The 26,015-nt window shown below is 38.5% G+C and overlaps 1 protein-coding gene across 15 annotated transcripts; it reads left to right on the top strand.

The window, feature by feature from the left end:
- Window positions 1-1,231: 1,231 nt before the first annotated feature.
- On the top strand, window positions 1,232-25,569 carry LOC148848802 (protein REVEILLE 6-like). Of its 15 annotated transcripts, XR_016100626.1 has the most exons (11): window positions 1,418-1,752; window positions 3,285-3,342; window positions 5,392-5,515; window positions 5,607-5,777; window positions 5,883-6,005; window positions 21,050-21,159; window positions 22,900-22,959; window positions 23,169-23,508; window positions 23,678-23,835; window positions 24,609-24,712; window positions 25,000-25,569. XR_016100626.1 is itself a non-coding variant. In XM_088949185.1 (9 exons), exons 1-9 carry the CDS (start codon window positions 1,544-1,546, stop codon window positions 25,013-25,015), a joined length of 975 nt encoding a protein of 324 aa, XP_088805311.1. In that variant the 5' UTR covers window positions 1,341-1,543; the 3' UTR covers window positions 25,016-25,569. The 15 variants fall into 15 exon arrangements, 1 of the variants encoding a protein (XP_088805311.1); XR_016100617.1 differs by lacking the exon at window positions 23,169-23,508; XR_016100627.1 differs by lacking the exon at window positions 23,678-23,835 and having other exon boundaries at window positions 24,614-24,712.
- The last annotated feature ends 446 nt before the right edge of the window (window positions 25,570-26,015 follow it).

The following is a 26,015-nucleotide window of genomic DNA, read 5'->3' as shown; positions in this document are numbered from 1 at the left end:
GTTTTGGGAAATGGCTTTTTGTGCGCTTCCCATAGATCGTGCCAATCTGATTCTGTCCAATCTGAGGTGTCCCTGACCAAGGACGCAACCAGATAGTCTTGCCAACTAGATGAAACCGAGGTGGAAGGATGAAGTAGTGCACTAGAATTTGCAACCAAAAGGGAAGGTTAGAGGCCTGGGGAGTTGTTCCCCGCGTAGATACTCTCATGTCAGTTGAATGGAAGGATATGAGACCAGGCCGAGTAGGTAAGAGTAGTGCTTGTTTGAGCCGAATAAGTAAAGTAGAAGTATAAAGGTCCAAAAGTCTATTTACCTTGAGTGGAGGTTACCTATTTATAGCCAAAGATCTGCATCCTATTTGGATGAGGCTTTTGGGGTTGCCGGTACTAGGTTGCTCATTGAGGTCTTCGGGATGAGTCCTTTTCCCCGGTAGAGTTACCTTCCTTATCCGTACGAGGCTCCCCCTTTCTGGTCGTGCTTGTCCATTTCCATATGGTACCGACATGGCTGGGGAGATAAAATGACCACAAATGCTAACATGTGACGTCCATGACCAGCTCAACCATAACCCAAACACTCGGTTTAATCTTAAAATGCCTTCTTTTGAAAGTTAGTTTTAATATTTTAAAAGTTTTAAATCATACATGTAATTACCTGATACAAATATTTGACAAATTGATAACAATGGGGGACTACACAGAATGTTTTTAGGAGTTAAAGCGGCATATTTTGTTCTTTGTGTATTAAAATGAGATTACCCCAAATTTGAGGGTAATAATATGCAAATTACCATAAATCAAACACTATGAATTCAAATTTGACTCCAATTCCCATCTCAACCACTTGTCAAAAAATAAAAATTTCCCATCTCAACCAAACAAATCAGGATTTCAAATTTCAATATTGCAGTTTCGATTCCGACCGTGAAACAAACGGATCCTTAATTCTTGAGAGTGCTTCCTGTAGCAGAACTTGATTAATATACCACAAAGGTTAAAAATTGTGAACAGAGATACTACTTGACTCTTTTTCGTGTCTAAATTTGATGTACGAATCTACTTTTAGTTAGTTAGAATCAAGAACTGATTAAAGCCTCACTGAAACAATTCAGCCGTCTGATTCGCGCACGGTTAGATCACCCGTAGCCGAATCCCTGCGGGGTGGGACCCATTTCCTCGGGGTGGGTAGACTCTTTTCTTTGTGCGGTTCACATCTGCCTTTCATTTATATCAATCAATCAACCTCCCATCCATCAAACAGTCCTCCCGACACGATACCAACCCTAATCTACATCCCTCCATCGATGCGATGGAGATGTGCACGGCAGATAGCCAGAAATTGGTGAGGACGGTTTCACCACGTCCCACCCCCTTATCTCTATCTGACTCTCTCTCATTCTCTCTCTCTATATAAATGAAAATTTAATGGTTAATAAATTCGGCTGGAACAACATCCTTCTCTGCTGATCTGCTCCGACGAGAACAACTCATAAAGAAGAAGCTGCAGCATCAGAACTAAGCAGTTGATTGGGAAGAACATATACATGGTTTCTGTAAATCCAAACCCAAATCTATCCGACGGTTTGTTCTTAGATCCCATGGAAATGGCTCTCCCCGGCCTCGGCTCTTTGGCACCAACCACAGCTCCATCAGACGACCCGGCTAAGAAGATTAGGAAGCCCTACACCATCACTAAATCCCGAGAGAGCTGGACTGAACAAGAGCACGACAAGTTTCTAGAAGCTTTGCAACTGTGCGTATCTCATCAAGCCCACTGCTCTTCTCTTCTTGCATCCTCCATCATGTCTTCCGCTGCTTCGTATTTGGTTTTGTCAATTAGGTATTTTGTGTGTTTCAAATGAGATTTTTGGTTTTTCTGGTCCAAAACTGGGGGTTCTAAGCTGTTCTTGTCTTTCCTCCCTCACCGGACACAATCTAAGCTGAGAAATTGAGAAATGATTCCGGGTTTTATGCAGAAACTATTAGGGTTTTTGATAGCTGTCAGGGGTAAAGACGTTTCAGAGAAATGGCGGGACTCCTATGGTTCTTAATTTCTGTTGATTGTGTTTAGGGTTTTTCTTACTCAAGTGAGCCCGTGCTTGCCACAGCCCGATGTTTTAAGCCCTTGTTCATTTTGCCAATATGTTTGTTGTTACATCATCTGAAACCAACATCTTTTTCGTCATAGTTGATACAAATGGATTTCTCGACTCTTTTTCTTTTTTTTTTTTTTTTGTGAATATCTGAAGCCGTACTATGTGAGCTCCAGTCGCAGAAAAGGTAGATACTTGGATTAAAAAACATATTTCAATTTCTCAGTCAATGCAGGATGTGCCATTTTACATTATTTTTCCAACCTAGAGTCCTATACTTCACTGCTACACTACTTTTGGCTCCTTGATAGTCACTGGATCCAGTGAATTAATTGTATGATTTCCAATGGACGTATGATCTCAACCAGAGTAAGACATATTTAGGTCTAGATACTTTATTCTCAAGAAAAAAAAGGCTTATTTGGATTATCCAAACCTATTTAAATACCTTTTGAGTTTATTTTTCATCATCTGTTTGTTAAACTTCTCTTTTATCTGGGTTAATTGACTTTGAAGTCACACTTGATTATATCATCTCACGCTTATATGTGCAAGTGGTAAACTTTGTTGTATTAATTTACTCATATAATAGATCTGGACTAAGAATGGAGTAGGATCTCTTTATATATAAATAATATATATTTAAATCTATAGGCTAAATGTTCTCAAAACTTGAAAAAATCTCAAATAACCTTATGGTTTACAATACAATTCATATTCAGTCCATTATGCAATTTTTGATATGATCCCAGTTTTCAGAACATCCAGCATGCAGACAAGCTATTAAATGTGCCCTTTAAAGTCACGGAGAAAGAGGGGTAACTAATAATGCAAGAAGCATGGTCATGAATTCATGATTATAGAATATGAAGGTTGTAGTGAGTTTTGGTAGCAGTTTACAAATGGAAAAACTCTACTTCAGTAATACCTTGAACAGAGGCTTCTTTAAGAGGCGTTCTCCATATCTCTGGCTTGACCATGACAAATCCTTCTAGCACCATTTTTAACATTCAAACTTTAGTTGAAGTGTTTACTTGGTCAGTGACCTTTAGGTGGTAGACAGGATTCTGCAAGAGAGCTTCATCTAAGGTTGAGATCATTTTTTTTCCCTTGAGTTTGGGATCTCTGTTCTTTGTTTACTGAAGATGATGATGACTATTCTGAAGTTACTTCTGTTCCATGGTCATTTCAGCTTTGATCGTGACTGGAAGAAGATCGAAGCTTTTGTTGGGTCGAAGACTGTTATCCAGGTATGCTTGAAGTGCATGGTTATTATCCCCTTGCGAAGATTATTTTGACCTGCCTCCAGTCTTTTCCATTTATATAGTTAGGAAAGAAAGGGAGTTTCTTCAGTTCCTTTTTTTTTTCTTAATTTCTTTTCATGTCTTCTCTAGTTATATAGTAGCATAACTTGAATGACAATAACTGTGCCAAATTGCAAATGCTTCACTATAGGTCTCAAGATACTGTCAAATTGCGAAGATTATTTTGCATGCTAATGAGGATAAATTATTGACTTTTGATTATGCATTTTTCTTTGAAGCTGCATAAACATTTGTTCCTTAGCATGAGAGAACCAATCCATGTTATATTATCATTGTGGCTTTTCCCAAAGCCACTAATTTGTTTGTGCCGGTGTTAATGGGGTTTCGTTCAATTCCAGGAATATTGATTCACTTTAACCGTGGCTCTGGTGTCCATTAAACCGATCAAATCAATGGAGGAAGAATAATATAGGTATATATTATAAATATAAATATAAAAGTCGAGGTAGAATAATGTAGGTCATCGTCATCATCATCATCTAGTCTTGTCTCAACTATATTGGGCCCTGAGGCTACCACTTCAATCTGGAACCTACATGACATAGCCATTAATTGAAAAGAAATGAGAATAACAAAACTTGTGACTATAGAAGATTTTATTGAAAATGAATCCTAATGATTCATTGGGTGGGATGGTGGAAAAAATCAGGAATCAATTAATTTATTCTAAGAGGTTATGGGATGACCTTACAAATGAAGCAAATATCGAAAGAGTAAATATTTGTTCAAGAAAGCATTCATATTGGGTTGCTAAATCTTGGGCGATTCAATAAAGGGAAAACAAAAATTCTTTGTAAAGGGGTATTACATTTATCTATAAATACCTGTGTTGTAATTATACTTGTAGAGAAGGTAGAGAAGCCTTGGAAACTCATTTACTTTTAATGGTAATTCATAAATAGGAATATTAGGTAAAGTTGTGTCTTATAAAGAAAAAGTAGTTGGCAGAAGGGGAGGGTGGAGAGGACTTACCTTAGTGATCACTTCTGCTGGAGACATTATTGTTTTTGTGGATGTTGCCTGTATATGTCTCTTTCTCTCTCCTCCTCTTCCTATCATGTGCCATTAGAGTTGTTGCATCACCAGTGGCCTTTGTTTCATGTTGTCAGCATTTCACTTCTCTCTCTTTCCTTCTCTCAATCTGACTCACATCTCCATCTCCCCTCTTCTCTTTTTCAGCCTCCGTCCTTGTTTTTAAACAGTTTGTCATACATTATTATTTTTATTATTATTACACCTTAAGCATTTCAACTTAGTATTTATTTATTCATTTGAATCATGACCCATGAATGGTTTGAATGGTTCACTGGTTTAACCATTTGGGTTGACAGGTTTTAACCAAAATCAACAATTCTTTTGGCCTATTTTCAGGTTTGTTGTAGAATGAACCTGGACTTATTGGATGATGGGTTAACTAACTGGCTGGATCAACCATAGGTTAAACACATTGATATAGTGCATAACCCTTTTTTGGTTAAAAATGAATGTCTGTTTTGTATGACCTATTGCATGTAACTTAGGCTAAGTGGTTTTAGAACCATTAATGATCAGTGAATTGATAGATACATTTACAACTTTTTTCAAAAAATTACCCAAGTACTTTGTTGTTTTTTAACAAAAAAAGTATGCCCAAATATGGGATTTCACTGTTCTCATTAGTAGGTTTCTCAAATTTATGACATGGAGATGTCGTTTTCCCCATTGATTCACTTTTCGCAAGAAGTCTTCAAAAGGAGTTTCTTGCACCAGTGGTTATACATTATTAAAATGCACTACAGAGAGCATAGAGCTATCATGCTGGATCATGAAATATTCATCTTAACAAGAAATTGTATACATGATAAAATATCGATCACAAAGATAGCTCAGCTTGTTTAGCACCTCATTTACATGCATGCGAATGTCTTTCAAGGAAGTTTATCATGTATTTGGTTATATAGCCTATATTTGGATATTAAGGTGTAGTGTTTGCAGATACGCAGCCATGCACAAAAGTACTTTCTGAAAGTCCAGAAAAATGGAACAAGCGAACATGTACCTCCACCTCGGCCTAAGAGAAAAGCAGCTCATCCCTACCCACAGAAAGCCTCCAAAAATGGTTAGTAAATGGTTCAGATTTCAGAACTATTCTGCTTAGATTCTTAATTTAGAAACTTAAATGAAATCTGTCATACTCTTAAACACTGCAGCTCCAGTTCTTTCACAAGTCACAGGAGCATTCCAGTCTTCTTCTGCCCTGCTTGAACCAGGATATATCCTTGGGCCAGATTCATCATCAATGCTTGGGTATCCTATTAGAGGTGCAACATCCTGGGTTCATAATTCTTCTCCACCAGTTAATGTGTCACACATGGCAAAAGGTTCTACTGTTTTCTGACCTGGTCTCTATTATGGTAAATGTATTGCCCTTTTCAGATACACTGGTCCTTGTGCAGAAATAGTATTCAGCTCTGTTATTTTTCCAGATAATATGGGATCCGCCATGCCTACAGCACTAAACAATTGTTGCAGTAGCACTGAAAGCACTCCAAGGAGATGGCCAACCTGTGAAAGAACTGATCAAGGGAATCAAGGCCCACCACTGAGGGGTAAGCTCTTTCCTTATGCAAATATCGTTGTTTGAGAAAAAATAAGTATAACTGAAATGAATTTTGAGAGTGAAGATGCACCAAGTCCAACTAAACTAACATTTCCTTTCTTGTTTTGCCATTTTTTTGATTTTTAACAGTCAAACTTTGTGCAATTCTCATCACCACCCTGTGATGAAAAGAAAATATAGGGTGTTGGCGTCTATCTAGAATTCCCTTCACTTTTTTGTGCTGTTCTTTTTTTTTTTATAAAATTTTAATTGTTTACCTTGAAACCTTATTGTTTATTACAAAAGAATGCTTTATGTTCAAGCATTAATTGCCTAGCACTCCCATATATGGACTAGCATATTTTAACCATCCATTTTTTTTATGGTAAAAGGAAAAATTTCATTAAAAATATAATAAAATAGTACAGACTAATAAGGGTCTCCCAACAAATACGAGCAAAAGATACAACTCAAAAAATCTGTCGTTTATTTTTCTTTTTAATAAATTTTATTTTTATGACAAAAAAAGGTACAACTCAAAAAATCAACCCAAACACAATTGTACAAATTACCATCCTTAAATATCCTTAGTTTTGTCCCCAAGCTCCTCTTTGTTGACACATTCAAATTCTGGGAGCATCAAAGCTCAAATTGAAACTGATTTACCCAGTGTTTTAAAAGCACAAGGTGCAAAAAAAGCACAAGGTGTCACTTGGCAATGCACATGCCTTTTTGAAGCAAGGCACAAAAATGCACAAATGCCAAAATAAATTAAAAAAATGTCAGAAAATTCAAAAAATGCAAATAAAAACTAAAAATATTAAGCATAATATTAATAAAAAAATATAACCTTAAATTTTAAAACAAATGTTTTAAAAAACCTATTATCTAAAATTAAAATACATAAGCATAACATGTAAAGCGCATTCAATGAAAATTTAAAAATAAAATCAAATAGCTTATGTGATGTAAAACCCAAGCATGTAAAATCCGCAATCTCTTATTTTTTTCCTTAATTGCATTACATCAAATAGCTTATGTGATGTAAAACATCTTGCATTCCTAATTCTACGAGCCGCCTTTGTACCAAGCCCCTTGAGGCAAGCCCAAGCAAATCCATGTTAGGATCTTAAATTCTTAATCCTTACACAAAAATAAATGATTTTATAATGTTAATTGTTGTTTAAGAAGGTATTTTACTAATATGTATTTGTTTGGGCTTGCCTCGAGGGGCTTGGTTGGGGGCCGGGGGTGGAGCCTCCAGCCCAACCATTAGGTTCAAAAAAGAACAAAAGGCACAAAAAATTAAAAAGGCACATGCCTTTTGAAAGTGCTGTGCCTAGGACCCAAGCGAGGCACATACCTTAAAATGTGCCTCGCTTGAGCGCCTAGGTGCAACCGAGGCACACCTTTTAATTCATTGGATTTACCTACAGCCATCACCATACTCTCTAAGCTCCATGCCACGTCTTCAAATGCTTTTCTATTTCTCTCCTTCCAAGCATTCCAGTAGATAGCTAGAGGTTAACAATTTAGTATAATCATCAGGTGTTGCCTAGGTGTCGCTTAGGCGACTTGACACCCTTAGCTGGGCGTCTTACCTTGCCCAAACACCTTGACTTGTAGCAACTAGACACACCCTCTAGGCGACTAGGCGTCCCTCTAGGCAACTATGTGCTTGCCTAGGTGACAAAAATGACAAGATGGGTCCCTTATAAAATATCATTTATATTGTTGTATCTTATTAATATGTGTGTTAATACATTTTGTTATGTGCTATATATATCATTTTTTTGATAAATGATTAGTAATTTATTCATGATAATCAGAATGAAATTGCAATACAGCTTGCCCAAAGGAGAGGCACGAGCTGGTACCTCTACACAACAACAACAAAGTACTACATCAGACTAGGAAATGAAAGTTTACAGAGCTGCCTAGATTAAATGTTCTCTTGATACCCCTTGCTTAGCTAACCCATCTGCTATGGTATTAGTTGTTCTACCCACCCACTGATAATTAACAGTCATGTTCCTTGAAAACCAGTTAGCTTTCCTCATAATATCCTTGTAGCACCAAATAACTGAAGCTGGATTTTTTAACCAACCCACAACGACTTTGGAGTCTCCTTCAATAAGCAAATTCTGAACTCCTAACTGGTCTGCAATCTGAATACCTTGTACTGCTGCTAGAAGCTCAGCTCTAATAGAGTCTCCTATACCCATGGAGCCTGAGAATAAAGCTAATATATTACTATCTTTATTTCTCAGCACCCCACCTATCCCTGATGGACCCGGATTTCTTTGGTTGCTACCATCAAAATTCAGCTTTGACCATCCTTTTGAAGGAGGCACCCACACAGCTGGTACCCTGTTCTTCCTGTTATTACTACTAGCCACAACAATCCAGTTCCTCCAAATGTCATTAAAGGAATATATTTTAAAGGAATCCAATGATCTCAGCCAATGGATTGCCTTGGTCAAAATGCAATCCTTTATTTTTCGAATATTTCTCTCTTTCTCTTGGAAAATCCTCGCATTTCTTTCTTCCCAAATTGTCCACAAAGCAGCAGCTCTAATGCACCTCCACATTGTTTTACCAATTTTTGTGGGCCACACAAAGAAGGAAGGGTCAAAGATCTGATCTACGACTGTGGTCAAATTACATTTGCAACCAAACAAAGCAAAGATCCAACCCCAAATAGCATCAGAAAAAGAACAGGTTACAAGTAAGTGAGAACAATCCTCACCATTAGCCTTGCAAAGTACACACCAATTAGGAGATAGGCACATAGAATGCCTTCTCTTTTGCAATAAGTCTAAAGTGTTGATTTTCCTATAGAACACCCCCAGCAAAAAATAATAATTTTAGGAGGTACAAGTTCAGACCAAATCTCCTTAGCTGGGAAACCCACTTGTCCCGAGGGAGAGCAAAGGGTCTTAAAGGAGGCACATGTGAAGTAACCTTTTGGATTAGGGGACCAAATGAAAGGGATGAGAGATCCATCACATGGACGCCCAAAGATTGCGGAATAAGGGGCGAATTTCAAAAATTTTCTTCTCCCTTCAACTGGGAATCACATTCCCTATTTAGAAAATCATATTTTCAAGGATAAATCTTGAACCTTAAACTGAACCAGATCTAAACTAAAAGGAATGTGAGAGAATAATACTTGATACGGAGAAGTAATATTTCCCAACGAAGGTGTTCACGCCCAAGGAAGGATCCAAAGACTGCTCCCACTGAAGATGGCGTAGTGCAGGATGGAGCAGAATCAACAGTGTTCTTCCCCAAGAACTCTGTCCTTCGCAAGAAACAGTTGAATGGAACGTGAGCACAGCTTCCTTTTCAATCCTTTTTCAAAGAATTGATGTCAAGATCCAATCTTGACCTCTCCCACAGCTGGAGATCGAACTGGCAAACAGGGCGACAAGAGCAGGGAGGCGGCAAGAGAGTATTCGTAGGCTGCAGAATTCTCTCTTCTTGATTTCAGCACTAAAGAGGATTTGATGTATTTCTTCTTCTCTCTCTCAAGGCTACCGCCCCCTCATTCTCTTTGTTAACTTAAAAGATCAGCTCCTAATCCCATTAGGAGGTGCTTATCCAAATCATATTTGGATCAGCCTTCTCTTCTAGTGATAAGGATAAACCCTTATCTTATCTGCAGATTAGATTAGCTTTATCCTAATCCCATTAGGAGGTATCTAGATCTGAATCACATTCAGATCTGGACTCTCTGAGTGGATAGGATTAAGACCTTATCCTATCTGCTAATCCATCTTAGAATTCGCCCCTTTAATTAACTAAATAAATAGCCCAGTTCGAAATAGGCTTTAGGCCCATTAAGCTTATGTGCTCACTCAACCTTCCTAACTGCTGCCCAGTTGGGCTTCCTTGTATGGCGTGGGACCCAAGCATTGATCTACACATCAGCCACATGGGTTCGGCCCAGCCTTTGTTACAAAGCTTGGTCGAATACACTGTTAAAGACAGTGCACCCCCTGAAACCCATCAAATGGGTTCTATGGACCCAACACTTACCCTAAGTGGTCCCTGGGCCAAGCCACCTTGTAACACCCAGGGACTGTGGGCAGATGCAAGATTAGCCCATCAGGTATTATCCTCAATGGTCTTACACTTAACCTCTCAGCCCTTAATGATCATACACTGCCCGACAAGAGATGACCTCTCCCTCGGCTGCAAGGAACAGTGTTGCACTCTCCACTTATATGGATCCCGGGAATTATAACCTTTTGCAAACATTTTAGAAACCATAATATATATACTTTTATATCTCATATAAAATATACTTTGCAAAACAAATTTCAACGGTTGAAATCGGCTGCCGGCAGTCTTGGTTTCCAACAGTGAGAGTGCATCCCCGATCATTACCTTTGTCCGACAAAGGGGCTGATCCTGTCACTATGATCACCCACTCAGATGAATTCTCGGATTGTCCCAACATACCCAGGTTTTGACCCCCGCTAAGGATCTCACTGATTGGTACATCAAAGACAGTCCGATCCGACACCTAGTGCTATATCATAATCGAGTCCAGGGGTCGGGTGTAACTTTCCAGTTTTGCCCATCAATCTCCAAGGTCCAGGGCAATACTGGAAATCTGGTCCAGTTCAAAGATTCAATTAATCCCACACTGTATGTGCCTAGGGTCTCACCCCGGTAGCTGAGACAAGCCACCCCAACCGACTTGGTGGCACCACAGTGTCAGCCTTGTCAGGATAGGTCTCCCCAGACCGACCCACTGGCTGTGAACATTCTAAACTAACACGAGTCTCAATAAGTGTCCAGTTTAAGGGTATTACACAGAAACATACCAAGGGAACATGAATCAAATATGCACTTTTATTCATTTACAATAAACTCATAGAGTACATCAATTTTGATTGAAGCTAAGGGCATACAAAACTGTCTAACACCAAAGTCTCACATAAGATCTTAAAGGGTCCAGAAAAACACTTTCAAGTAGTGACAAAAGGTCTGAAACACAAGAGAGTTCATGATCCCTCAAGCTCCTACGAAACCCAAAGTCCCAATTCAGAGAGGATGAAGAAACAGATGTTAGGAGAAAGTGAGAGATTGCTTTACCCTTGTAGCAAGAAAGGGAAAAGAGCAAAGGGAAACTGTCCTTAAGGGTAGAATTGCCCACCCAGATGTCTTCTCAGAACAAAACGAAAGTACCGGAATTGACATCATACTTGATACAATTGAGGAAAAAAGGGAGAATACTCTGAATTGCTTTCCAAGGAGTTGCCAACATGGCTTGACGCGATACACCAGCATCCCATCCATTTACCGAACTGCCATGTATACTATCTATGACCTCATGCCATAGTTTCTCCTATTCTAAGGGCCATCTCCCCAACCATTTTCTTAGGAGTGCTTTATTCTTCAAAACTAAGTTCCCCAATCCCAACCCACCCTCCCCTTTCCTCCTACACACTATTCCCCAATTTATTAAGTGGTCATTTTTTTCCTCCCCTGGCTCCCAAAGAAAATTTCTCATTAATTTCTCCAAATTCTTGGCCTCCCTAACAGGAGTCCTAAACACAGAGAAGTAATAAATCGACAGATTTGCTAAGGAAGCTTTTAGTAATGTTACTCTACCCCCTAAAGAAATGTAGTTCCTTTTCCACGAGGCTAACCTTTTCTGAATCTTTTCCAGAACCGGGGCCCAAAAGGTGCTCTCCTTAGGGTTGGCTCCTAGAGGTAGACCTAAATACTGTAAGGGCCAAGAGGAAATGCGACAACCTAGACACTCAGCCATAGACTCAATAGTCCTCTCATCCAGATTCACACCCACTACACAACTCTTTTCCATGTTTATTTTAAGATTTGATACTCTCTCAAAGCACTTTATCAAAGATTTGAGATTACTTACTGTTCTTCTATCACCCCCTTCACATAAAATTATTAGGTCATCAGGAAACTATAAGTGGGTCACCCTAATGCCATTCCTTCCTATCCTCCAACCTCTCACTACTCCTTCCATGTTTGCCTTAGAGATCAAACCACCAAAAGCATATGCAACTAGGGTAAAGAGGAAAGGGGAAAGGGCGTCGGTCACCTTGCCTTAACCCTCTAAAAGTTGGGAAGAAATCCTTGACTACCTCATTAACCAAGACTGAAAAATGGCAAGAACTTATGCAGCCCCTACAACACCCTAGGACCTCTAATAAGAAACTCCAATCCGCAAGATCATAGGCCTTTTCTAAGTCCATCTGACAAACAAAACCTTGCTTTTCGGACTTTCTCATATCCTCCACACATTCATTAGCCATTAGGCATGAATGCTCCCTAGGCTTGACTAATGATTGAGGTGCACTACTTTAATCCTCAAAGATAACACTTTAGCCAGGATTTTGTAAATGCTAGTCACCAAATTGATCGACCTAAAATCTTTAGGATTTTTTGCTTCTTTCTTCTTAGGGATTAGAGCTATGAAAGTGGCATTAACTCCAGGGCTTACTTTGTTATTATCCTCAAATTCCTTAAACACAGCACAAAGGTCTTCTCTTACTACATTCCAGCAGTCTTGATAAAAAGCCATGGTGAAGCCATTTGGCCCAGGGGCTTTGGATCTGTCCATTGAAAACACTGCATGCCTAATTTCCTCTTCAAAACTTCTCTCTAACCAGTTTGTGTTCTCTTCAGATAGCCTAGGCCAATCTAGACCTTCCAGCCTTAGTTTATTATTCAATGGTTTCCTTGCAATTGATTTAAAGTGATCCACCAACACTTTGGCTATCTCATCTTGATTTGTGACTTCCTCCCCATCCACTTCTAATTTGGCCACAATTTTTTCTTCTCCCCATCCATTTGTGTCTTGACTTTTGCCTCCTCTCTAAGAAGAACTTCTTCCAATTCCCTAAGCTACTTCTCAAATTCCATTTTTGCTCATTCATAATTCTTTGGGATTCTTTGGAGTCTATCTCATCAATCCTGGACATCAAAATATTCTTTTGATCCTCTACCCTTCCAAAATGCTCCTGATTCCACTCTTTGATCCTAGCTCTCAATCTCTTCAACTTTTTGTGGAACCTTACACCTTTCCACTTTACCCTTCTCAAGTCTTCATTCCACCACTCACCAACCTTTCGTTCAAAGTCCAGATGAGTCGGCCACATGTTCTCAAATCTAAAGGGTCGTGGCCCAAAGCCTAGATTTTCTTGACCTAATAGGATAGGCAGTGATCAAATGTAACTTTGGGAAGGGTTCTAGCCACCAAATTCCTCCAATGGTCCTCCGACTCTACATTAAAAAGGAATCTGTCAAGTTTGGAGCAAAGGGGGTTTTCTTGGAAATTGGACCATGTAAAATTAGCATGTAGAAGGGGTAATTCCGTTAGACCACAGGTGTTAATTCATTGAAATTTCTCATGCTTGTAGTAATCGATCTTTGGGGATTATTTGATTCATTACAATTTATCAAAAAAAAATTATTTGATTCATTACAAAACCAGATTATGTTGAAATCCCCACCCACCCCCCCAGGTACCATGGGCCATCCCACAAGCCTTGAATTCCATACAATTCCTCCCACATTTCCTTCCTTTTTTTATAACCATTTGGCCTGTAGACATTAGTTAACACCCAAATGAATCAGCCTTCCACATTTCTGAATTTTAAAGACATAGAGAATCTCCCTATAAGTTCTTCCATGGATTCTACAACATCGTCCCTCCACAAGGTCACTATCCCTTCCAAGGCTCCCCATGAGGGAGCTAATCAACCTGGTTCCATCTCACAAAGAACCCTTCCTTCTCTCTCCCCTTCCACTAAACTCAATATCACCCTCTATATCTGATATTAGTCTCTCCACTTCTGATCTCTTTTTCTTTTTCCTTCTCACATTCCCCTCTATCTTTTTAGCTGGCCCACTGACTTCACCCACCTCCCCCCCAACCTAGAACTTCTGTAACTCTCCTTGTTTTGAGGATTTGCTTCAGGTTTCCTACCATCTAACCCTTCCTCCTTTGCTTTATACTCCAATAATGCACAGATTTGCTTCCATATTCTTTCTAACTCTTCCTCCTGCTTTTTCTTAACCTCCAACTCTCCCTCACTCCTCTCACCTTCACCAGTGCTAAGCTCTCTGTTTTCCTCCTCGCCTAAAGATTCCTCTTGGTGCTGGAGTATCTGTTTCAACCACAGGAAAAACATCAGTAACTAAAATCGAATGGACAAAAGTGCCTTCCGTTGCTGGGAACCAAATGAGCTTCTTCCAAGGGAACAAGACTGGCATAGGGAGGCAAGTCTAATCCTATCTCCTGTGGTTTGATCTGCTTAGGGGATTTTTCATGGGAGATCAACAACTTGTCAACTTCCGCAACTGAGCTAGTCTTCCACTGCTGTCTGGCTTTAGGCGATACATTACAGACCAATCCGGTAGAGTCTTTTCTTCCCAAACCTATAACCTGTTCTTCCTGGGCTAAGGAGTTAATCTCCCTTGCAAGTATAGACAGAACCTGAGTCCCAACCATAGTTGCCTTCTGCCGTTCCATCGTACTCTTCGGGCCTCCCTCAAAACTTTGAGAATCAGCTCCCTCCTCCTCCTGAAATAATACTTCCGTACCAAAGTTATCTTCTTGAGAAATGTCCTTTGATCTGCTGAGATTGATGCTTCCCAAACTCTCAGAATCATCCAATTCAGAATCGCTAAAGTCTTCATTCTCAGAGAGCTCCCTCCTTTCCTCTGAATCACTTCGTCTAACACACCTTGGATTACGCTTTTCTGGAAACGGTTTCTCTAATCTTACTGTTGGAATCCACTGTTTTGAAACTCCAGTATGCGCAGGGTTCAGTCTTCCCGCTACTCGGTCTGTTGCACTTGAAGAGGAAGAAGATAGATGGTAATAACCATCTATCGAAGGCACATGCTTAGTCACGTGCCTTTTTTAAGTATTTTTCTTTTGGGTTGGGTCCCTGAAATGGGCTCCCTGTATCAACCTGACCCGCCTTAAGTGGGCTTAATTTTTGCAGCCCATTTAAAGCTTCCGCCCCTGATCTTTTTATAAGGGCCTTCTTTAGAATGTCCAATACCCACTGCTTCCGATTTAGCCGGCTCAACTTTTAGAGTTCTGGGCCCACCAAACCTAGTTTTATCTTTTTCCCCTTGGCCCAGCTGTTTAATCTCTCCATTTTCAGCATATTCTCCTAATTCTTTCTGGTCTTCTCGCAGAATAGCAGGTGTAATAGCTGGTTTGGGATAGGCACCACTTGTAACTGCATGGGCATAAGATTTTTCAGAGGCCCAACAGCTATCTTGTTGCGCACGTTTCAAACTTTCCATCTTCTGCAAGTCTTTTGAACTTCCCAAGTTTTGTTCGCCCTTTTTTGTATGACTTTCCTCTCCTCGTAGGTCCTCCAATCCTTTGCTGCCACGCAAGAGTTCATCTTCAACCTTTGCATCTTCCTCCTTCCTAGCTTCCCTCCACAGTTCAGCTTCCATGGAGGAAGCCAACCACACCTCCATGAAAGCACCTTCCACCTTTACATTCACATTCCTGGGAATATCCTTGGGCTTGACTCCATTCAACAATATAGCTGCAGACCTGAGATCTCCCCAGAATACACCCTCCAATTTCGCTCCACATACCACTGCTATCGCTTCTGCAACTTCATCCTTCCAAAGATGGAAAGGTAAACCCACGATACACACTACCACCCCATTTGAAATCGAGGATACCTTTGAGTTGGAAGAAGGGGACCACCTGAAGATATTAATTGAGCCAAAATCATCCTGTAGACATCTACTCTGTCTTCAAGTGGATCCAGCAGGGCTTTGCACGTATCAAAGGGTGTAAGGATATATTCTGTTCTCAACTTCAAATATTTTGTCAAAGAACCAGCAATTTCCTTCCACCCTTTTGGTTTATCAATTTCGACAATCAGCTTCCTTGTCCAATCTCCTCTTTCAGTTACTAACAGAGCTGTGTTAGTTCCATTTGCACCATGTCCAACCCAACCAGCAGTACTAAAAGCCTTCTTAGCTTCCCTGATTTTCAAACTAATCTGTCCTCTGATTTTTAGTTCCTCCATCAGAAAGCTTTTCGCCTCCACCTTTAGAAATCTTCTCCACTGATTGGTCTCCGCAAAGTTCTCCATCTTCTGCATCATGGTCAGCAATAATTCTGCCTTCACCATCTCTAAATTCTATATATATCATTTATACTTTGTTTTAATGTTTTACTATTGAAATTTAAAAGATCAAAGGGTTTCGAGGAGAGAAAAAGAAAGAAAGAAAGAAAAAAGGAGGAAAGAAAGAATCAAAGAATAGAAATATAAAGAGTTTTTTCTATAACAAAAATACAGTCCTTGTTTTTTATATTTTACTTTCCATCTTGAATCTTTATCATATAAAGTTATCTTTAGTTGCTAATTGATATGAAATCGTTCTATTAAATACTTACTATAGTAGTGCTATTTTTGAAAATAATGAAATCAATATATGTAGAAGATTTTATTTTCTAGATGTGATTATTTGCCACATTTTTAGAGGAAATTTAATGTTCTTAATAAAGAGAATTGCTATTTTTTCAATTACTATACATTTTGAATGGTATATAAAGGTAGGGAACTAGCCAAAAGTTAATTCCTTATATTATAAAATTTTATTGCCTAGGCGTCACCAATTGATCGAAAAAAACCGCCTAGGTGATTAGGTGACTAGAATCGCCTAGATGCCTTGAAAACTATGGCGACTCCAAACTAACTTGGCCAACTCCCTGCCTCTAATGTTTGGCCAACAAGAGGCCTTTGAAGGGGACCAAGGATTGAAGTCTGTTACACCAAACAATGGTCTTCAAAAGATCCACCGTCATCTTGGTCAAGGTCTATAGTTTTGTCTTTGGTGGCAGCACTACATTCGGTCTGTGATTTCTCAGCACATTCTTAATCATTGCTATGACTTGTGAGCAAAAAAGAAAACCTCAAAAGGCTAGAATATTCAATTCGATTCAAATTTGACTGATTGTATAAACATTGAAAATCCTAAATCTAGAAATCAAATCACACAGGGAAAAACCGCATTGCTATGACTTGTGAGCAAAAAAGAAAACCTCAAAAGGCTAGAATAAGAAGAAAAGAGAAGCAAAAACACCTAGAAAAAATATAAAAATGAGAGATAGAGAAATAGCAGAGAAAGCAAGAGATGAAAGAGCTTGGATGGATACAACTGGTAGAAGTTGAGATTCAAATGACAGAAGTTGGAATGCCATGAAGCCCATATGTCTTCGACAAAATCTGGTGCTATCTCCCTTCTTCCCCATGCTACCTTTGATTGCAAGTTAAAATACAGGGAAAACAAGGGAGAAAGATAAAATGAGAAAGGGAGAGGGAGATGAGGCAGAGACAAGGAGGGGTTAATAGGTTAGAATACAAGGGAGAAATGGAGAAGATAAAGGGGTTTTCTGGGATCAGCAAACTCATTGGCTGATTCACTTGCAAACAAGGGGTTTTCCGGGATACTTTATTTTGGGCTTTGGTGTAATTTCTTTTGTACCTATAATTCTGTAATTAGTTTTAAAAGAAAGATCGCATCTTGTGCCTTTCCATGGGTTGCATGTAACTCTTGTTTGCTGGATTAATAAAATTTCACTCATTTATCATTTATCAAAAAAAAGAGGAAAAATGAGAGTTGTAGGTAGGATACGGGGAGAAGAAACATTCTTGTCAAGTGAAGTGGGGAGAGAGAGGGCTTAATGTCTCGATGAAGAGGGAGGGGTTAATGGATGATCGTGTCGATAAAGAAAAAGAATATAATAGTCAACTGAACTGTCTTATCATTCATTAATTGTTCTTTGTCTTTTTATGTTAAATAAGACAATAATTTTTTTTTTCTAAAAAGGTGTAAGAGTATTAAGATTATAAGACATGTAGCCCTATATTACAGTATATTCATATATATTTTGTAATAATATGTATTATATTTATATTTAGTCGAATTTGAATATTTATCGAATTGAATAAACCTATATTTGAATTCGATTTGATAAATTAATCGGCATTAAAATTTAATTCAAATTTGACCATTAAATTAGTCGAATTATCTGAGTTCGATTCATTTACATTGGATATCAAATTTGAAATCGGATACTCGGATACCGTTTACACCCCTACTCCTACACCTTACCCCCTTCCCAGATTGCTTTCAAAATGTTCTATTGCTTTTCTAACAACATTTTCCCCATCCAAGAAGAATAACCCAAGATATTTCCCCACTACCACTTGTCTTTCCATGAGTTCTTCAATGCCCACCCTACCCTTGTTACTGTTCTCCCTCCCTGACCCTTCCTCTCCCTTGATACCCTCTAACTCCCCTTCTCTCCCCCTTATTTCCTCCTCTAGTTTCTCCTGATCTATTTATCTGAATTTGATTAATTTACATCGGATATCGAATATGAAATTGGATACTTGGATACCGTTTACCCCCCTACTCCTATGCCTTACCCCCTTCTCCGATTGTTTTCTTTTCATTATACTCCTCTCTTCTACTTCTTTCAAAATGTTCTGTTGCTTTTCTAACCACATTTTCCCCACCCAAGAAGAATAATCCAAGAGATTTCTCCACTACCACCTGTCTTTCCACGGGTTGTTCAATGTCCACCCTAACTCCCCCTTCTCTCCTCCTTATTTCCTCCCGAACTTTTATTCCTCCCCTTTCAGCCCCAATTCCTCCACCTCACTGCACTGAAGCTCTTCTTCTATTATACACTCTGTGCTGAATATGAACTTTCTCTCCCTACTAAAAACTTTCTCTTCACCCCCTCCCTCAATTCTCCTCTACACCAACTCTAATTTCCTTACCCTCTGCTTCCTTGTTAAGATCCCCTGGCACAGGAGAAGAGGAAACAAGAGTAGAACTCACCTCTGTGTTCAGCTATGCTATTATGTCAAGGGATTTTGAACTAGGTGGAAGTCTCTATGTGGTATCCACAGATGCTGTCACCAAAATCTTATTCACTCCCCGTTCCCCCTCTGTTATCTCATTGCTAATCTCTTCTATTTCCCTCACATTGATGTGAAGGTTTGATTATTGCTCATTTGAAAGATGTCTGATTTGACACATATTTTCTGCTCTTCCTTGTAGATCAAATACAAAGCCTCATCCTCATCTGTTGCTATGTTATTCACCAGCAACAAGCCACACCCAAACTCCTCGGAAAGTCCTTCCACTGCTATTGTCTTCCCTTTCTCGAACCTTGTGACTACCCAATCTAGCTTTCCTTTGAAGTCTCTCTCCCCCTTCTCTCGTCTCTAACCTTATGGGAATGGGATCTCAACACCTTTGAAAAACATTTCCCTATCCTGTAATAGCCCTCCCATTTACCACTTGTGATCTTCTATTTCGGTTTCCCCCTTTGAAAACCTTTCTCAAACTCTTAAGTCTTAAAAAAGTGGTTCCACTCCTCCCTCTATTTTAAACTCACCTGCTATCACCTGTTCCCTATCTTCTTTCTCATCCTTTTCACTTGACCATTAAACTTCCACCAACTCACCACTTCCAATCTCCACGTGTCCTCTTCCCTGTTGTCCATTCATCCCCCAATCCTACACGTTTCCCCCCTTTAACCTCAAATGCTTAACAACTGTGCCCAGAAAAAATGGTCCTTGCTCATCCCTTGTTTGTCTATCTTATCAGCTGTAGTATGCATGTACCAAGTTCCTCACCAGGTTATGAGTTATTGATTAAAAAAAAATCTTATCTCCTTCAATATATTTCTATAAAAACTAGAAAGGATAGGATCAGGAATGAAGCCATCTGTAGAAACCTAGGAGTAGCTCCATTAAGTTATAAAATGAGAGAGAGTAGGCTAAGATGGTTTGGTTACATGCATAGAAGACCACCAACAGATCCCGTTAGAAGAAGTGATTTGTTTCTAGTGGAAGGGGCTAGAAGAGCTAGGGATAGACCAAAAAGGACATGGGTAGAAGTATTAAGGAATAGTTTAGGCACTAATAATTTAATAGTGGATATGGTTTTAAATAGAATGGATTGGTGAAACAGGATTCATGAAGCCGATCCCATATAGTTGGGTTAAGACATGGATGATGATGATTGCCATGCCCCCTGACTTCCATTTCTTAGCCAATTCACATGCACCTTGGGATCTCTTTCTACTATGTTTTTAAATGTTAAAACCACAGGTTTTGGCAGTGTTATCCCATGCAGGGGTGCTTGAACTTCAGCCCTTGTAGAGTCCACTATCCCCATGGGAACTGAGTAAAGGCTATCTATGGATACTCGACCAAAGCCTGATGAACTGAGATTACCCATGCTACTACCATCAAAGTTGAACCTGGTTATGTTCTGATGGTTGTCTTTCCTTTGATTTTAATTACATATTTTGCTATGGAAACATTGGTAATGCATCAAGGTCCAATGTTCCACAGAATTTAGGAGCCTGGGTTTGATTATCTTGAATGGTCTATTTCTAGGTCTTAACACTACCGCTCAAAATTGTCAATGTTGTATAAATGTCACCATCAACTGTAGATGACAAAATAAGCATAAACCTCAATACTTCACTAGTTGATTTTTCCAATTGAGTTTATTTCTGCATATATAGTAGATTATAATTCTAAAGTTCAATCTAGATCTGCTGACCCCTTGTCTATAGAATCTAACTTGTCATTTTCTATGACACAAACAAACTCCTTTTCTTAATCATGCTAAAGTGGTCTTAGAGAATCTGGCTTGGGAAATATAATTCCACCAAAAAGAATAAGAGGTTACAGATCTCCTTGTTAACGATACATTAGATTGTTGTTGACAATGTCTTTTGTTGTTGTGTTGGTCCATGGGATATTGCTCATGCAGATATGTTTATTTGTCTGTGCATCTAAGGAGCACCCTTGCTTGTATATTACTGTTCCCTCTCTTTGGCATATACTTTATGGTCTTTAAGTTTGGTTTCCATAATATAATCTGAGTTCTTGCAGTTTCTGTTTCTCTGTTTCTTGTTATTGTTTTCAATTGTTGCACTACTTATACTTGCCTTGGTGCATTAATTATGTCCCTTTCTGTTTGGTGCAGTTATGCCAGACTTTTCTCAAGTATATAGCTTCATTGGTAGTGTCTTTGACCCCAAAACAAGTGGCCACTTACAGAAACTAAAGGAGATGGATCCAATTGATGTCGAAACTGTATGTCTTCTTTAAGAGCTGTACCATTCTTCTCAAGTTACTAGTGTATTATTCCAGCTAGTCCAAAATAGGCATAATGATGACATCTAACACCATACTTTGAAATCCATTACTCTATGTTACCAGATACAATTAGGACATGGATGAACAAGGTATCAGATATAAAAAATGAAGTATCTTGCATTATACAGCATCCTTTGTATGGCAGTATTATGTAAAGTTTGTGGATGGGCTTCATTATTATTAATTAAAATTATGAATAACTGTTACTAACCAAAAATTGAAATAAGATACATCATCCATGTACAACCTGGGTTTTATCACTCACCACTATACTTATCTTCTCTCAAAAAATTAATTCACTCACCACTAGTTCAGAAATGAAAAGAAACATGACTTTTCTTTCATGGTTTCTTTCTTTTTTCCATGTTTGCATCACAACAGCATGCAGTCAATGAGGAAAATATGATCTTAATCCATTGAAATGTGATAAAAAGGTTTCTTGAAGATCTTTTGTTTTCTCATGAAAATCAATATGTAGCTTTCAATTTTGTCAGTTATGTTGTAGGTTGGAAACTAGGATAGGGTTTTAGGATGATGTTAGGTTGGGATCAAACATACTTGCTGTTCTTCACCCTTGGCTCTCCAGATTAGTTCCTTGTTACTTGGGGTCTAATGAAACTTGGGTTTGATTGAGGATGCCAAGAAGATGTATCCAAACAAGGTTATTCACCTTATTAAGACCAAAATGTTGTATTACACTGGGTTGGCTTATTAATTTTCCTCAAGTCAATTCATCATGGCACTGAGTCTATAGGTAAGATTTTTTTTGATAATAAGTGGCCTATAGATTAGATTGAACCATCTCAGTTTTGTTATGGGTAAAAACTAATTTTCTTAGTTTATTATGTTAAACAGGAGTGGACTTGTATTTTTAGAAGTGCAAACTTCCAATCAATATTTTCTTTTTTCACTTGTTAGAGTATTTTATTCTTTGTCATTCTATAATTGATGTCTTTTCCAGTTTTTTTGTATCCCTTGAGCCTATATTACATCAGTTCTGCTTGTTATCTGACTCTCCAACTGCATATGGAAGACATTTCCATGTCCATGCTTAAGAGATGGATCTTACCATAATATTGCGTTCATGTATTTGTCAACATTTTTAACTGCAACGTAGTTTATAGAGTTGGAAAAAAATACATAGAAGGGCAGGTTTGTAAGGAGAAGCTTTGATATCCAGAGGCTTTTGTCTGTCGGTATGATGAAGGATTGAGGGGGGTCACTGTAAGGTTTTTGTCTTTGTGTGGAGAGGTTGAAAAGACAGGTGGAGTTGGAACTTCAATTAAGTGCTTAGTGCATTAGTGATGGGGGTTTGGCAGGAAGATGGTGTAGGTTTTTTTCAGGGGGTATAAAATTAAGAGTAATCAGATGTGGCTGATGAATGTTTAGGATATATTGTCAATTGTGTAGAAAAGGGTTTTGGTTGGAAGGATCAAAAGTTCATTGAGTGTATGTTTTGGGTGGTCTGTTGGGTTGGGTTAACTTACACTGTAAAGAAAAAGACCATCCTAGGATTTACAAAGGCGTCGAGGGGTCATTATGCAAAAAAAAGAAAAGAACTCCCACCCTTCTTTTCTTGATTCATTATCACCTTTTGTAATATCCTTTTTTATTTTAGTAAAAATTTCCTTTATCATAACAAATGTAATTTTTGGATCTTATTTGTTCCTTTTCCAGGTGTTACTGTTAATGAGAAATCTCTCAATCAATTTGTCAAGCCCAGATTTTGAGGATCATGTAAGTGAATTTGTCCACTGATCATGTGCATTTCATTTTCTTCCTGTTAAATGTTTCATCATCTGATAGCACTCATCTTTTTATGGCTTGAATTGGAACGGAACCATTTATGTGGCATGCCTTGTATGTCTGCAGTAACTCAATATAATTAACAATGTGTTGGCCAGAGACTTATTGTAGTTGGCTGTTGCATTTGTTCTTAGGCTCAGTGTGGTAGCTTGCAAGATGCAATATTAGATTATCTCCAGTGAAGGTGCCAGTTGGTTTTCTGGTAAGGCTCCTGCTGATTGTAGCAGAGACCTGGGGACCAGATCCTGCCTAGCCAAAAAATATCATCTCCTCGGTGGTGCTTGAGTGGCTTCCCAAGGAATACATCCTTCAATTATTTATACAAACAGATTTAACATGATGGATCATATGGTGCTAGTGACTAGAAGCACAATACTATTATCAGATGCTTCCCTTCATCAGTGCAACTCAAATACAGTGGTTAAGTGTGAGAACTGCTGGAAGATGTCTCACATCACTGTATTGACTACATGCAAAGTTGTGAGTTTATCTAGCATCTGTTGATTCCAATAATCATATACTAGTTTAGCTAGCATTCAAGCTTGTTGACAAAGGAAATTACATCCTCGACCTCCACATTTTTGCATACATTTCATGTAGTCATATCTTGACAGGCATTTTTCTCAATTCTCCTGTTCCTACAATTTAGGGGCCATTACTTGGTGTTTTGGTACGACCTCGGGCTGGCAAGCTTGAGATGTGGTTTCGAGCCTGAGAGCAGCCACTTGGTTCCAAAAAAATGCCAAAGGTTAGGACCATATCCAGTCTACCCCTCCCAAGACCCCAGACTGCTGGGACCAACATTTGGTAATGGCCTTTATCTTTCTCTTGGAGGTTAGGCTACCACTCATTCATGCAATTATATGATGTAACGTGATGTGTCAGGAAGGAATCCTGTACTTTTCATGCACCAGTGAGTAGTAGGATGTTCTTTTTGACATGGTTATTGGTTAGACTATTAACTGTTGCAAATGGAATATAGGGAACTATTTCTTTAACTGAGGGGGCCTTTAGTTTTGTTGTGCACAACATGACAATGATGAAGTGGTTTCCATTGCTTTGATTCTATTGCAGATGAAACTGTTTATCCAGACTCTTATTGCCCCATGCAACGTACTGATTACTAGTAAAGATGAGCGACCAAACCATGATTAGGAAAGTCTAAACTGATCCTCATGCCCCTTTATGTTTAAATTTCTCCAGCTAACTAAAAAACCCTCTTGCATGGTTCATTGTTTTCTCAAACAACATTTTTTTTTTCTTTTCATTAGCAGCTGATCAAAAAAATTATTTTTCTTTTCATCTTAACTAGATAGGAAAGACTTGAAAGCATTAATTTTGGTTCATCAACATGGTGTTACCCTTGATTTTAGCTGGATCTCTTGTCAAACAACTTTTGATGTCATAGTTGTGTAAAAAGTTTCTCTTCCATATCTGTAGCATATCTGAGTGTCATAATGTGCTATGTGGTAAATACCCCTTTTCAATGTGCATCACATGAAATGTTGTTTGCCAGAAAAAGTTGAGCTTTTCGTTATTTTAATCCTATGCTTGAATCTAATTGTTTAAACATGATATAGAGAAGGTTGCTCTCATCCTATGATGTTGATTTTGATAAGGCTAAACCTGGTAGTACAAATCACAGCCTCCAGGGTGATGATCCCAACAACACTCCCTCAGTCAGGTAAGAAGAGAAACATTTGAAATATTCAACTCTTTCTTTATTCTTCAGAGTCTGAATATGATACTGATAAGGTATCATTCCTAAAAAACTGAGCCAATAAACCAATATCATCCATTTGGTAACCAATTAACTGCTATTCATTGAAACTCGCTTGGTTGTCTGATTGGTTGAAGTTTTTGAGGTATCATACCTTTCCGGTATCACAGAAGGTGCCTATTTTTCATGATATAGGTTTCCTATTTCCTCTCTAAACAACTCTTTACTGACTTGCTGTTGATAAATGCCAGGACAAAGGGAGAATGATCAGTGAGTTCCCTTCGAAACTTTTTGTCAATAAAATGAAGATCCTCCATTTTCTGTACATTTGTCTTCCAAGGTTAGAGTCAACAACAGTTTGTCAATTGGCTGCTGCCATCTGTGTGACACATATATTGTCAAAACGTATGTGCTTGCAATTCAGAAATATTGCAGTCTGAGCTCGTATTCATCCGTAGTTTCCTGTCAATTATCTTGTACAGAGTTGGTTTTGTATCTTGAAAGTTTTGACTAATTGTTGTAGATTTTGTGTGAGGTGTAATTTACGGGAACAATGTTCTAAAAACTTTGCAACATGTAGATTAAAACCTGTACAACTGGATCCCATGTAGACTGGTAGCCTTGCTCGAGGAGTGGACTCTGTTGGGGTGTGTTGAATACTTGAATTTGGGATGACTTTTTTTTTTTTTTTCTGTAAATTCTATGTAGAAGTCGGTGCAAAGCACTTTTTTTGTTTTGTCCCTTCGCATTGCTTTAATGTGAGGGATTTACTATTGTGCTATATAAATAAAATCTCTTTGATCTGTAGCTAATAAAATAAAGTCCATTGTAACACCTGGGACTTTGGTTTTCTTAGGACATGGCTTCAACTCTGTTAGTGATTGAAAAACTGACTATAACCAAGTTTCTATATTCTGCAGCTTGAAATTTCTTTTCTTTGCATTTTATCTCATTTCTATGACACCATGGTGTTTTGTAATATGCTTATGTTTGCTGTTGGGACTTATAAGATGATAGAGCAGAGAAATTTCAGATTGTTTGCAGCTTCGCTCCAAAATGTTGGTTTTGGGACTTGACGACCTTGATCAATGTTTAGATTCTTCGTGATTATCAGACAACTAAGTTAATATTTGATTTTTATTCATAAAAAGAGAGATATTTGAATTTGGGCATGTCGATGTTCAGACAAATCAATGTGCTTCATTGCTTATTCTTATAACATGAATGTATTTGAATAGCTAATTAACAAATATACATCAAACAGTAT

This window comes from Nelumbo lutea, chromosome 6, assembly GCF_056320005.1.
Source record: "Nelumbo lutea isolate HS-2025 chromosome 6, American lotus-T2T, whole genome shotgun sequence".
NCBI lineage: Eukaryota > Viridiplantae > Streptophyta > Magnoliopsida > Proteales > Nelumbonaceae > Nelumbo > Nelumbo lutea.
Note: the sequence above shows the minus strand (reverse complement) of the source record. Positions and strands in the feature narration are given on the sequence as shown.

Bases quoted from the DNA above. Each gene is read 5' to 3' on its own strand.
- LOC148848802 (XM_088949185.1), top strand. From the start codon at position 1,544: ATGGTTTCTGTAAATCCAAACCCAAATCTATCCGACGGTTTGTTCTTA. The intron at 5,516-5,606 runs GTTAGTAAATGG...TAAACACTGCAG, and splicing joins ACAGAAAGCCTCCAAAAATG to CTCCAGTTCTTTCACAAGTC. The intron at 5,778-5,882 runs GTTCTACTGTTT...TTATTTTTCCAG, and splicing joins TGTGTCACACATGGCAAAAG to ATAATATGGGATCCGCCATG.